Here is a 14,276-nt window from a genome sequence, read left to right as displayed (position 1 = left end):
TGCTTCAGTATTACAGATAAAAGAATTACTTCATTATATTTAGATATTATTTATTAGTGTATTTTTCAAAGGGACTTTCGAGATAAAAACCCAGCTGCCATTCTCAGAGGCAAGCTGGGCACACCATGGTCCTGGCTCTCACTGAGTGGCAGGTTTCCAAATAACTGAGACATTTCTGAAAATGTCATTTGAAGCCTCTTGCTAATTTACTCATTATTCCTCTTCTCATAAGAATAAATATTATTTTTCCAATATTACAGGTGAAATGAGTGGGCAGGGACCTTAGAAAGAAGGGCTTGATTTTCACACTTTTTAAGTCCCTGTGACTCTAAACATGTCCTTTGCTGTCCTGTACCTCAGTGCTCCTCCCTGCTTGAATATATTGTGCTCTCCTAATTTTAACCTTTATTCTTCCCCTTTGGCTACAACCACTCTGCAAGGATTGCCTCCCCAGGTCTGGCCAGTGTTTAGCCCAAGGAAAATGCTCTCCTAATTAAAACCTCCAGTCACCTACCTACAGCCCAAAATCCTGACAAGAGCCACTGCTAAATACATTGTCTTGCAAGATGCCTACAGCAAGGCTGGAAAAATATCTTCTAAAGAGTAAGGACTGACACGTTGCACCCAATCCATTGCAATAAATTCTGTCAGGATATTAAAGACTGCTCTGCTGTTTTTCTAACTAAAACAACATCCAAGTTCTTTCAAAGTGGGAAAAAATCTATTTGCCATTAAAATACAACGATTAGCATAAGTCTCCACAAGTGGCACATACAGCTCAGTCTCCACTGCTTTCTTTTACATGATGCTTCCTCCCCATAAGCAAGAAGTGCTCCCAGGATGTGGGGGTCAGACTGAGAGCTGGCAGGGATCACTGCAGCTCAAAAGGGTCACAAAACCAGAATGCATGACTCAACTTCGACTGCCTTCTCAGGTCAGGTCTAAATAATGACTATGAATTATTGTCTATAGAAGAAATCAGATGACCGAGCTCCTCTTCAGCACAGAAAGACAACAAATTTCTTTATCCTGTTTTTTACAGAACATTACAGGAACATTGCACCATCCCACTGAGCTTTTCAGAAACCTGAGCTAAACTGCTGCGTGAGAGAAATTACAGGAAAAGCCCAATAATTGCAAAGCCTAATTACAAGGTAATGTGGTGCTCATGAGCAGAACTGCTGAACAATTAGGGACTAGACTAACGAGTAGGCCACCTGTCAGCTGGGAGAGGGCTGAAAACAGGCTGGCACAGGACAATCCTGACGGGCTGTGGAAGGGGATATGGAAACAAGGAGAGGTTAAACACTACATTGAAGATACACAGTATGAAGAGAGCCACTGATTGAAGCTCACATGGTTGTTAAGTGTATGGACAATATAATTGTAGTTGTACAGGAAAGGGAAGTTCAGTGCACAGTGTGAGACATGGAGGGATGAGGAGAGCAGTGCAGGAGGGGCGGGATGAATGGGGCTGGAACACAGCTCAGATTATTTCCACTTGGACTGCTGGATAAGGGGTGCCAATTAATCACCAGCAGAACCCCAAATTTCCTGTACTTCACTGCTTTACACCTACTATACTATAACACTCATGCTATGCTGTCCTGAAAAATGAAACCTTCACAGTAAAGCCAGCATTTACTCACACTCCAGGGAAAACCTAACCAACAGCAGTTCCTGGAAGCGGATCTAGAAATAAACTCTGAAGCAGTCCATACTAGCCATCGAATCATAGTATCACAGAATGGCCTGGGTTAGAAGAGATTTAAAGCTCCTCCAGTTCCAATCCCCTCCCATGGGCAGGGACACTTTCCACTATCCCAGGTTGCTCCAAGCCCCATCCAGCCTGGCCTTGAACACTCCCAGGGATGGGGCACCCACAGCTTCTCTGGACAACCTGTTCCAGTGCCTCACCACCCTCACAGTAAAGAATTTATTCCCAATATCTAGTCTAAACCTGCTCTCAGTCAGTTTGAAGCCATTCCCCCTTGGCCTGTCACTACTGCTCTATGAATACATCACTCCTCTCTGGATTGCTCTGAACAGAGCCAAGGACAGCAGTGGTCAGGACAGTAGAAGACAGATGCTAATCAAACAAAGTGTTCTTTCCTCTCCCTAAACCAGTGGATAAAAATGCAAACTGAAATTTGAAATTATAGTGGCATCACAAAAATTGTAAAATGTTCAAATTTACAAAACTTTACAAATTTGCCACCTCCCATTTTGTGCAAGTAAATTTAATTGCAATTCCAATTAAAAAAATGCAAATATATGCACAAATGAGCTACAAGTTCTGATTGAAAGCTGAGATAAACCCTGTAGTCTTTACACTGAAAGTGTATTTATCTCAGCTTTGAGACTGGTTGTTTTCTTTTTTCCTAGGTCCTTTAAAATCAATAGAATAGAATGACAAAAAGCTATTGATTAGAAATATGTTATTTTTCCAAATGCCTACTGAGAATCAAGAAAATACTAAAATATGAGCTCAACACATCAATTTGGTGGAACTTATTTTTAAGTGTGACCCTGAATATAAATATTTTATGTATTGAAACACTTGCTCTAAGACTTATTCTAGTTAAAGGAAAGACCTTCCTTATTCAGTGTTTGAATCAGCCCCTTGATTACTGGGAAGAACACAGATATTTTACTGACTGAATTATTTTGGGAGCAAATCCCTCAGATGATTCAAATATTCCTAAACATGCAATGTGCTTCACCTCTGCCCACCAACCTCCTCTCTTCTACAATAATGTAGAGGGAAAGGAAGGAAACAGAGCTTTGATGAGCCAGGAGGACTGAATTTTGCAGAGCTCTGAATAACTGTGATATTTTCCTGTGTGATTAACAGGAGAGGAAAGGGAAGAAGGACACACAACAGCTACCCATTTATTTTATATTTATATGCTTCTATTTTAACTGTGTGGATCCCCACAAAGCATCAGCTAGGTTTGTGAGCAGCCATCCAATTTTAATATGCTATTTTCAGATATGCACTTTTTTCTTTTGCTAGGGCATTCCAGCAATCTTGTTATTCTAAGTTAATTAGTTTGGCTTTGGCATTTTTGGAGTCTTTCATTTGCATGCTGAAAAATAAGAAGCCAATGACAACACGTGCTTAGGAATCTGGCTACTGGTCTTTCATCTTAATCACAATTGCACCACTTAGCCAGCTAGAGAAAGTTATGAAAAATCCAACTACAATATAGAAAAGCAATTTTAAAATGGCTCTGGGTCCTTGGACAAATGACATTGTAGATGAGCATCTTGTCCTTAAATGCCAAGTCATACTTGGGTAAATCTGCAAGGTATCTATTGGCTTCATAAAATTCCTTTAAATGTATTAAAAACAGTGTCAGTGTTTGTTCATGTCAAAATAATAGAGTAAGTAATTTTAAAATTTCTGTGTATGTTTTCACAATATGTCTTTGTGTTTTGTCTCTTACATAAACAATATTTCAGTAATTTCAGAGGCAAGGCACCACTGGAGTCATTAAGGGTACATGAAAGAGCAGAGGTGGATTTTAAAACACTCAAGATCAGAATCCTAATCTTAATAAAAGTTTATGTGACTTTCATATTTGACCATAATTGAAAAAGCAAGGGAAATGCTGATTTTTCACAGCAGACTGCAGTTGTGGAAAGCAAGCCTGCTGACCACGTAAAGTGATACTCATCAGTGGGGGTTGCTATACCAGCTCTATGACAATGCTTCATTCTCTGCAAAATACTTCCTGCAAAAGTTTAGTTAATTCATTATCATTCTCTCCACTATGCTCTATTTCCCCATTAAATTCAAAAGAAAAGCTAATAACTTCCGTGATAATAAGAGCTGGACTAAAGCTCACATGAGTAGCACACAACAAATCATTTTATTCTCAACAAAGCTTGTTCTGACTGCAGCAGTTTCTGGGGAGAGCTGGAATCTACATCCCCCAAAGTAGCTCCACTCCAGCAAATCCAATATGCATTAATTCAAGTATTATTTGGTTTTCCCCTGACTGGAAAATGTAAGGCAGCAGAGGATAAAAAGAGCACATGGCTTGTGTGCAAGCCCCAGCCCAGCTGCTGCTGGAGCACTGTTTGCCTGTTGTTAGCATTGCTTTCCCTCTCTGCCAGGAAAAAAAAACCAGATTTGATGAGGGAATATAAACCTCCAGTCTTGTTTGTGGTAAAATAATCACTGATGGTGCTCCAACCATGTGCTACATCACTTACTAAGTTTTGGAAGCTCTTGGAGAAAAAGGTTGCTGTTTTCCATGGCTGTCTATGAGCTCACTGGACAGCCCTAGGTAAAAAGTTAGAACAGGGGTGTTTGCATGTTTAACAGGAGGGAAACTGGAATAGGAATTTGAAGGTTGAGAAGGGAATTTGAGGAATTTGAATTCTGGGCAAACAACTCTCACTGCTGGAGCTGGGAGTTGGACAAGATGATCTCCAGAGGTCCATTCCAACCCCAGCCAGACCTTGATCCTGTAATTTCAGGAGCAACATAAAGAACTGAAGGAGTTATGGAATACACAAAAAATGCAATGGTCAGGGAGCAAGGATGCAAAGCAAAGATACTACAAAGTGCTCAAAACTCACCAGTTATCCATTTAGCCTCTGGGTCATGAATCTTAAAATCATCACTGAAGAGATCTTCCACTGTTATCTTCTTCTTCTGAGACAAGCTGTTATCTTCCACTGTAAAACATTCAAAAATAAACTGCCATTAATTCAGCTTTGAAATGTATCTGAAAGCACAGAAACCGTGAAGAGTGACATATCTCATTTGGATACAGTCCACATTAAACTTTGTGTCACACACAAATCCCTTCCCACTGCCAGTGTTATTAAAGGAACACCTAATGGCTCACCAATAGAACCCTCCTTGCTGTATGTGTCTGGTCTAACAGCTACAAAAAGACCAAGAAATGGTCCAAACCACACATTTTCAGACACAACATGATCAAAAAATAATCTAAGTCATGCAAACAGACATATAGGTGTCATAGTGATATATAGTGCTTACTATTCAGCTAAACCCTAAAATATTTCTGAAATTATGAACTACAATTAAAAAAGTATTTAAAACAGCCCATTTTTTACAGCTTATATTTTTATTCCCTTAAAAATTTTAACATAAAGCCATAGTTGGAAAAGTGTTTAACCTTCTAACTAAGGGCTCATACAGATTACTTCAGAAATTCACAAAAGATATTTCATGGCAATCAGACATTTGATTTCAGAAATATTTTTGAAAAGTCTATGAGATATAACCCTTAATCTTTAGGTGTTCCATAGGTAGCCCATACTAATTTTAATTTTTAGTGAAAGGATATAGAGTTTCATTTGTAAACATGGCAATATCAAAGCTGAAAGTTTTACAGAAAAACTAACAAATTTGAAAACCCAACAATTTTGATTAATATGTTCCCTTTTTTCTTTTCTCCCATCAACTGTAATATTTTTTTGTTTTGACAAGCAGTCACCCTCTATGAATAATTTGTTGTCAACATTCAATTTTTTGCTGAAATAATATTTTCATGGAAACTTTTCAGTCAGCTGTAAATACATTTGCTCTTTTAAAGAAGAGGCACATTCTGAACATTTCCACAGCAGGAATGTGTGTTCCAGCATCTTTCCTCATGACAGTATCCTCATGCCTGAGGTTTATTGGCAGCTTGAGATATCTTTAATATTGTTTAGTGCTAAACTTACACTGAACAATTATGATAAGAGAAGTGGAAGCAGACCCTGAAGGTACTTATTTGTTGAAAAAAAAAGTCTTCTTTGCTGTACTAAATTGAAGCCCCTGAGCTACCTGAGATGACAGAAAAATACCTGTGAACAGTGTTTTGTTCCACTAAAAGGTGTTTCAGAACAAACTTTCACTTTTACCAAATTAAATTGTATTCTTCAATGTTCATATTTTTCCCTAGTCTGGCTGAGACCAACCACACTGTGGCTTCTAAATTCCAGAACCCATTATTACAAGTCCTCAGCCAAATCCCTCTGTGTGACAGCATTATGCCAACATATTCTGCATAATTTTATTTATTGAAATGGAAAACATGGGTGACAAGGAACCCAGGAAATCATTCCAATTAATTTCACTGTGGTGCAAGTCCCCAGAACTGGATACCCAGGGAGGTCAGGCGGGGCAGGAGGCCCCACACTGCCCTGGGTTTGTGCCTGTCCCAGGAGATGCTTCCCAAATGCCCTCTGGAGGAGCACAGGCACCCTCTCCCCCCATGAGGACAGAAGGACAGGCACAATCAAACCTCTGTGCTGGAGATTTGGGAAGAAGCAGGGTGGGGAGTCCTTCCTATTCCTCCTTTTTGTGCAGGATGGGGACAGCCAGTTTGGGAGCTGCACCATCTCTGCTCCTCCCCAGCACTCAGCCCTTGTGAGGAACAGCAGAAATACAGAGTGGCAGCACCTGGCCTTTGCACTTTAGGAGCCTCTCTGAGGAATGGGGTGAAATTCCCTTCCTGTCCCCTGCCTTGAGTGGAAGAGCTGCAAGAAGTCCTCTGCTGGACCATGGACTACATTCATCTCAGCCACAGAGCTGGGGAGAGCACAAATAAACTAAATAATAAATCCATCAATTAATTTCTGTATTAGAAAAAAAAAAAAAAAGAGATTTACTGGCCTCTCCTCTAACAGACAGGTAGGTCAGAGGGCTTATTAAGAGCATCTGCTCCATTCCTCTGGCTCTAATGGAGACATTCATGGAGGAAGAAATGCAATTGTGGGATGTCAGGCAACCCACTCTGTCCTGAGCAGCAGATTCTGAGTGTGCCTCAGGGTGTCTCACCCAGCTGGTGGACAGGTTGTGCTGTCCACACCCAACTGCAGAGACCTGGAGGCCTCTTTGGGCTTACGGAAGGACAGGACTAAGCATGTGCCACCGTTTTTGTTTTACATCACATCCCCCAGCCCAGCAGATCCAGATGGCAGCATGGCAGCCATGCAAGTGGCACAGGGACTTGTGCCAAGTCACAAACCAGCATCCAATCTCCACAGCCACGTGCTGAGAGAACCAAGCAGAAACCAGGTCCATATTGGTTTGGATTCAATGTTAGAGGCATGGCAGGAGCTCTGTGTTTGGGTTCATCTGCCTGCTCTTCATCCTTGCACCCAAACAAACAAGGATGAAGTCTTCATAACTGAACCCAAACAAACAAGGATGAAAGTCTTCATCCTTGCACACAAACAAGCCTGGGCTGAACTGACATCCCACAGCTCTCCAGAACAAAGATCCTCCACAAATCCAGAAAACTCCACAAATCCAGAAAACTCCAAAGCTCCAAAAAGGAGCAAGGAGCTGACCTCACTGCCTGTTTTGCTTCTTCTCTTTCAAGCTTTTTCTCAACTCCAGCTATGCTCAGAGGCTGCTTGATAGGTCAGAAAGCTGCAGCCACCTTTGGGTGCCCACCTTTCTTTCCATCACCCTGGTGCTCAGCCACAGGCTGGTGTTGGGTGCTCTCCTCACACACCTCCTGGCCTGTTGTGCATTGCAGGAGAGGGACAATGCCTCCATCTCTCTCTGGCCAGCACACCAGGAGCTCCATCCCCACCTCAGCACACCTGCTGGATCCCTGGGCAGACCCAACCCCTCTTTTCTCCCAGATGAAATCTCTGTACCCAAAAGGCAACAGCCAGAAAAGGCAAATCTTTCTCCTTTCTGTAAAATGCCACTTGTTTGTAAGGGTGTGAAATACACATTTATATATAACTATGGTTAACAAATTGCTCTCCTGCACAGCTGGTCAAAGGATAGTGCCTTGCTCTGAGTATCAGAAGAGCTACAAAGCTTTCTAGGCAATGCCTCTGACTGTCAGACAGCATGCTGTGAATTAATGCTATGCAATGACTAGCTCAGTAGCACTTCTGAGAAATATTTCTTATGGATTTTTCAAAAATTTTAATATGGATTAGGGTGTACTTTCTTTTTTTTTTTCTAACTAAAAGGTCAGATTTGAAAGGAGCAAATGTGATGTATATCTCCAGAAAGCTTCAAATATCAGAAACAGATGTATGAGAAATCAGCCTCTTCCTAAGCACAACGTCTAATGGAATTTGGGAAGGCCTTATTTTATTCAAAATTTCTGTAGAACTGGGTCCTCTTTTCAGCTTTGCTCTGTGTGTGTGTGCACAGGCAGACTTCTGGAAAGTTTTGCATGTCTTTATGTAAATACACAAACAATGGAATGGGACCTGCACAGGTGCCACATGCTGTGACAAGTGAGGAGCTGCCAGTTAGGAAAGCCTCAGGACAGCACTGTCACCATCTGTATAAATGGTTTAACATTTTTCAAAGGTGGGTGAAATGGCAGGACTCACACAGCATAAAACTGGAGAAGCTCAGCATAGGCAATGGTGAATATGTGGTGTCCTATAGTGTAATTAAATGTAAACTTCCACCAGTGACTGCTTCTTTTGAGAATGCTCTTCTAGAACATCAATGGATACACAAACCATATAAATTTTGAGATGTTTTTAGGATTTTATAAAATGAGACATAAGCATTAATTAATAATAGAGCACTGCCACTGTAATTACAGTTCCTACTGAATGCAAAGTCCACTGCTCCCAGGTTTTGTGCTAATCTAGGAGCAGGGTGAGTGACCTGCTCCTGAGAAACCCAAACCACTAGGGATTTCAGCCCTTCTGAATCCAGAATTAAAACCTTTAAATGTTTGGGCTGATTTGAAAAATAATCTGGAAGAGACATACAAATCCTTATTTTCCCCAGTTATCTAATACCTTAATCATTACGTGCCCTGCTAAGCAAGTCTTCCCGACTTCCTGTTGTTCTTGACCTTGCAGGAGACTGCCTGATAGATTACCCAAGCTCTCCCAATATTCAACCAAGTTAGGGTCCAGGTAATCATTTTTCTTTGTCTGAGCATGGACTAGATGCCTGCATGCTGCACTCTACCCCACATATGTCCAAAATTACTCTGGAATCAGACACTGAATGATATTCAGCACTGGTTTTAAAGCATCTCTGTATTTCATGCCTTGGTACTGCACTGCAAAACAAGCCTTCAAAACAGCACCAAAATACTGAGAGAAAATGGTTTACCATTTTCTCAGTCATCCCTGACTGAGATAGACAGGAAAAAGTGAGGATTCAGAGGTAAAATACAAAAGGTTATTTGTACTGGTGAGACAGCATCGGGCTGGACTCCAACAATATCATGAGAAGGAAGAAATAAAAACATTGAATATCCTCAGTACATTGCCCAAGCCATGCCAGACTGCATCACCCCCTTCAAGGCTTTTGCAGTGAAAAGGAGGTTTTGTTTGGTTATTTTTTATTTGTTTCCTGATGTCACTCATACTTGGCAGCTCCCCCTGAACATCCACAACACTGATCCACCTCCTTCCTTCACTGTGCTCCTGCCCCTTCCTCACCTCTTGTTCACATATCCATCACTTAATTTTCAGTTTGACCATCAAAAGATAAACATTTCTTCTTCCAGAGAACTATTTTATGGCAGAGAAATGCAGACTCTGCCTCTCCTTTTGGACAGGCTCCTCCACCTTTTCCACCCCTACCTTGTTGGGACATGCTATGCCCAGCTGGGATTAGCAATGTGATAATTTTGCATTTGTCAAACCAGTCTCAGAGTCCCACTTAGCCCATGAAATGAGACTCCTCTTCCCTTCTGTCATTGCCCAACCTTGTAACAGGTTCCAGTGGCTTAGAAGAAGACTGAACTCAGTTGCTGCCAAGCCACAGCAGCAGCCCAAGCTCTGAAATTTACCCTTGGCATATTCTCACCATGAAGCACTTTGGATCCATAATAAAAACAGGAGCTCTGAACTCAGTTTTTGTATGTGCATGTAAGATACAATTCTGAAACATCAACAGAGGGAAAAAAACAGCCCAAACCCAGCTTACCAGCAGATCAGATAATCAGAAATCTCAAAAAAACCCCAAAAAACAAAAACAAACCATGAATGGAAATTCCAGCAAAGAAAATGACTTTGCATATTCCTAAGTTTTAAGCACAGTGCATATTCCTAAGTTTTAAGCAGAGAAACCCTCTCAACACTGTTATCTGGAGGTATTGCTGGGTACATAATAAAAACTGTGTGATTTATATGTCTACATGTGTGTGCACACACACCTCAAAGGGAGAATGTCTTTGTGTATGCATATAAAATACATATATAAATAAATACACTTCTTAATTTTATTTAAAACTAAATGTGACTATTTCAAGAAGGAGAAGAAGAAGGAGAATCCTGGAAACTACAGGCCTATTAGTGACATTTCAGTGCATGGGAAAGTTATGGAGAAGATTATTCTGGGAGGTATTGAAAAACACATAAAAGAGAATTCAGTCATTGGTCACAGCCAGCAAAGCCTCATGAGGCTTAATTAATTAATTAATTTAATGACATAATTATTCTGATATGACCACATGGAACTTAAATTTGCACTGAAAACTTCAGGATTACATGAAATAAACTGAATATAGCATGACAATAAATAACTGAAAAAATAATGTACTGATTGCTTCACTTATTTTCAAATTAACTTAATGCACTCCTGTATTTCTAGGTTTGTCCCTTCTCCAGTTCCTCACATAGCACGACTGTAGGATAAGAATTTTGTCAGGGAAGATGGCCTAGACCTGCTGGACTGGATGTGTTTTGCATGTAATGAGCTGGAAATTTTTGCCCCACAGCTTCTGTCTCATTTTTCCACTTCACTACCCTGTGCTCTTCCACTTCCTGAGGTTTCATTTGTCTCTTGCCCCCATTCTACTCATCAGCTCTGTGTTCTATCCTGCTGCTCCCTAGATTCCACCACTCTCCTGTACTCATCCAAGAAGGAGTCCCTGTTCTTCTCCTCTACATCCCTGAGCAAGAGACCTTTGCCTCTCCCTGGGTTTTGTAGCTCCTCACCCTTTCTGACACTGAATTCTTTTTTCTATGTCTTGTCTCTCATTTTGTTTGTCTTTTCATATTCAGTTCACAATCTTGTCAGTGCTGCAAAAGTGTTTTATTTCTACTCCCTAAGTAGGCATGGAAATTTTCAGGGCTGTATAAATGCATAATAATCAATAATCATAATGACACCACATTAAAATTCAAGCCTACAATGTCAGCAGCTACTGTAAGAGAAGTAATTTACAGAGGTTACACACACAGAACTTTGCTGAAACTTGGTAAGGGGATTAACTAAAAGAATTCCTTATTGGGAAGTTAACAATTATTTGCTGTGGATAAGTACAATCTGGTATATCTTTTTCAGAAATTGCCTTGTAAACACTGTGGTCTGAACTAAAATCAATCCAGCTGAGTGGGATGGGATTTAGGTGCCAAGGCACCTAAAGGTGGCATCTAATGGTGGCATCTAATGCCATTTCCAGCGGTCCAGGATATGACACTCAACAGGCAACTCCTGCTCCATGTGGAAATGAATTTCAGGAGCTCCTGTGCCCTCACTGACTGCCCCATGTGGGTTCCTCTCCTACCCTGGCATGTCTAAAATGACATTCCCCAACCACGTTAAGACAATCAAGTTCTAGGCTTGTGCCCTCAGGTCAGCAGTCCTGACTTCTGAACTGACTTGTGAAACTCTAAAACAATCTCCCTAAGAACAGCCTTGAACTCAGCATCACACTGAGATAAAGCGAGGAAGGAGGATTCCTTTGATGTCGACTTTGCAGTTAGTTTGCAATCCCTTTACTCCTGGAAGTGTAAAATTACAGAAGAAAACCAGACTGGAAGTGAGTTAAAGGTTATAAATACCTGGTGTCAGGAGTATGACAGAGGTGACAATCAGCGAGCAGATAACGAGAATAACAAGTAAGGCAATTGCAATTCCTTTCCAGTTCCTTTGAGGAGGATTACTCCCCACCAGCTCCTAGAAACATCAAAAGAAGATGAACATTTAGAAAAGGGCACTTAGACGAGGAAACAAGCACAGAATCCAAACAGCAATGTATATCTGCAGAACTACACCCTGTGACCATGGTGGGTGACGCCCTCGAGCCAAATACAGCTCAGGCTGTTATAATCCATGGTGGCAGTAATTGAATTCATCCCAAATAATTATACAGCAAATAAATGCAATGCACCCACAGGTGGCTCAGCAGTGGAACCCACACTCCCCATTACCTCCTGGCACCCAGGCACCAGCACTCATCCAAACTCACTCATCAACACCGATTTCCTACCAACCCTCATTAAGTCTGGGAATGAGGAGCATTACAGTAACCTTCAAGAGACTTTCATAATAAGATGTCAGAGAAGCATACAGGAAGATAAATAATTCACAGGGGCATGCATAGAGATAAAAATCAATAAGGATATCCCCCTGGTGAACTTTCCTGCCTTCCCAGAAAACATGACATCTCCTCAGGGCATGCAGTGTGCACTCCTGGGTTGGTAGGTCTGAGGAATTGAAGACAGGCTTCTTGTCTAGCATATACATTAAATTTAATCACACCCTTAAAACTTCAGAATAAAAGCTCCATTACCACTCAGTGATTAGCTCTGACTGCACTGTGGTAGCACCATATGTTCTGCCTACAATGTACACAGCAGCCCTGCTCTCAGGACTGATGTTTTTATGAAGTGCTGTGTTCGCACTCGCAAGATCTTAAAAATTTATTGCACTTTCATGTGTTTTGCTGGATGCCTCTTAGCATTTTGCACTATATGTGGTTTCATGCATGCGTTGAAGCACCCACAGGAACTGTATGAAATATTAGTGCACTCTGTTTTTCTGGGAGGCTGAATTCACTCAAGGGATCTGGTCACAGCCAGAACAACTCTGGATGCTCCTCCTCCTTGTGAAACTCATCTATTTAGGTTTTTTTGCCTCATTTCCTTTATTATGAGGGATGGTGTGTCTAAAACAGAGCTGCTGGTACTTCTTTAAAAGACTATTTTCTTTCCATTTTAAATTTTTTATGAAAACAAAAAGCTTTCTAGTAGACTAAGTTCTTCTGCTATTCAGAGTTTGCTTTACTTCAGTTTCTTATACACAGCAACAAGACTGGAAGAGAGAAGTCAGGCAACCTCACAGTTTTGTTTTCAGAAGATGCTGGGAAATATTTTTTAACCTTTCCCTAGAATTCATTTTACAGAAAAAGACAATGTCTAGAATCACTTTCTATATATTTGGGGATCTAGCCACTACAAAAGCTATAAATCTTCAATGGAAAGCCAAGTTTGAGGCATTAAACACCTGATGCACTCCATCATTTATTCTAATTCAGGAAAAGATGAGAGACTTCTCTTCCTGCTGGCAAAGAGGGGTAGAGGTGAGAACACCCCTCCTTCCTTGTCTCCCCCTTGTTTGTACTTGGCTATTTGAAATGAAGTGTAATTAGAAGGAACAAGTTGGTAGTTATAATTGTTACTGGAGAAAAATTTGAAAAGTAGGTCAGGAGCTTTGAGAAATGTAATTTTGGCAACAAGCAAGCAGAATAAATATTTCCATTCCTACAGATTCTTTACCCTAAATATGAATTCAAATGTTAATCAATTTAGTCTTCTAATGCCATTTTTAGAAGGTTGTTATGGTCTCCAATTGTCAGGTGATTCAAAAAGGCACAAAAGACAGTCTGTGGCTTTCCAAGGAAAGGAAATTTATAAATAAGCCAGGGAAATGATGAAATGATGCAGAGATTCTTAGTAGATGGCAGAAATATTCTTTCTTTCACATCAGGGTACAGGGGAGTTTAAAGAGAAATGGGGGAACTGTGGAGAAGCAGATGAGAAACCCAGACAAGCCCTCAGAGTGTCTTGGGACAGAAGTAAAACAGTGACAGTGTTACAGAACTGATGGCAACAGTCACAGACCTGGAAATGATCTAACACTGTCACCACAAATGGTCAGAAATTTTAAAATTGAAGAAGAAATTAGCTCGTGGACTTGAACAACATCTACAAATCCAGATGTAGTTCAAGAGCTTAATAACACCTTGTATGAAGTGTGATTTTCCCATCCATGAGTCCCAGTGTGACAGAAATACACACACACTTGAGCATTCAGGACAGCTGTACTTGCACTGAATCCATTATCAAGTCAATCCCATTAATTCTCCAGGCATTCAATCAATATTTGAGCAAAATCTCAACAAAAAAAAAAATACTGTGAATTTCTAGTGTATCTAAAGGAGGAAAACTATTCATAAGCAAAATATTGGGGTTTAATACACTGCAAAGAAATAGAACATTTCCACTTTATTTTCAAAATTCCATCAGGAAATTTCCCCTAGTAAAAAGCAAGGAGAGATAAATGACTTTTCAAA

At 40.6% G+C, this 14,276-nt stretch overlaps 1 protein-coding gene across 4 annotated transcripts in view; it reads right to left on the bottom strand.

The window, feature by feature from the left end:
- DPP6 (dipeptidyl peptidase like 6) overlaps positions 1 to 14,276 on the bottom strand; it is a 539,077-nt gene that overhangs the window by 154,585 nt on the left and 370,216 nt on the right. For all 4 annotated transcript variants that reach the window (XM_064433316.1, XM_064433370.1, XM_064433208.1 and 1 more), the window contains exons 2-3: positions 11,764 to 11,878; positions 4,591 to 4,689 (exon numbers count right to left, since the gene is read on the bottom strand). In XM_064433316.1, the coding sequence (XP_064289386.1) occupies positions 4,591 to 4,689; positions 11,764 to 11,878 (214 nt within the window). The remainder of the gene's footprint in view (positions 1 to 4,590; positions 4,690 to 11,763; positions 11,879 to 14,276) is intronic.

The sequence above is a fragment of the Passer domesticus genome, chromosome 1 (genome assembly GCF_036417665.1).
Source record: "Passer domesticus isolate bPasDom1 chromosome 1, bPasDom1.hap1, whole genome shotgun sequence".
Lineage (NCBI taxonomy): Eukaryota > Metazoa > Chordata > Aves > Passeriformes > Passeridae > Passer > Passer domesticus.
Note: the sequence above shows the minus strand (reverse complement) of the source record. Positions and strands in the feature narration are given on the sequence as shown.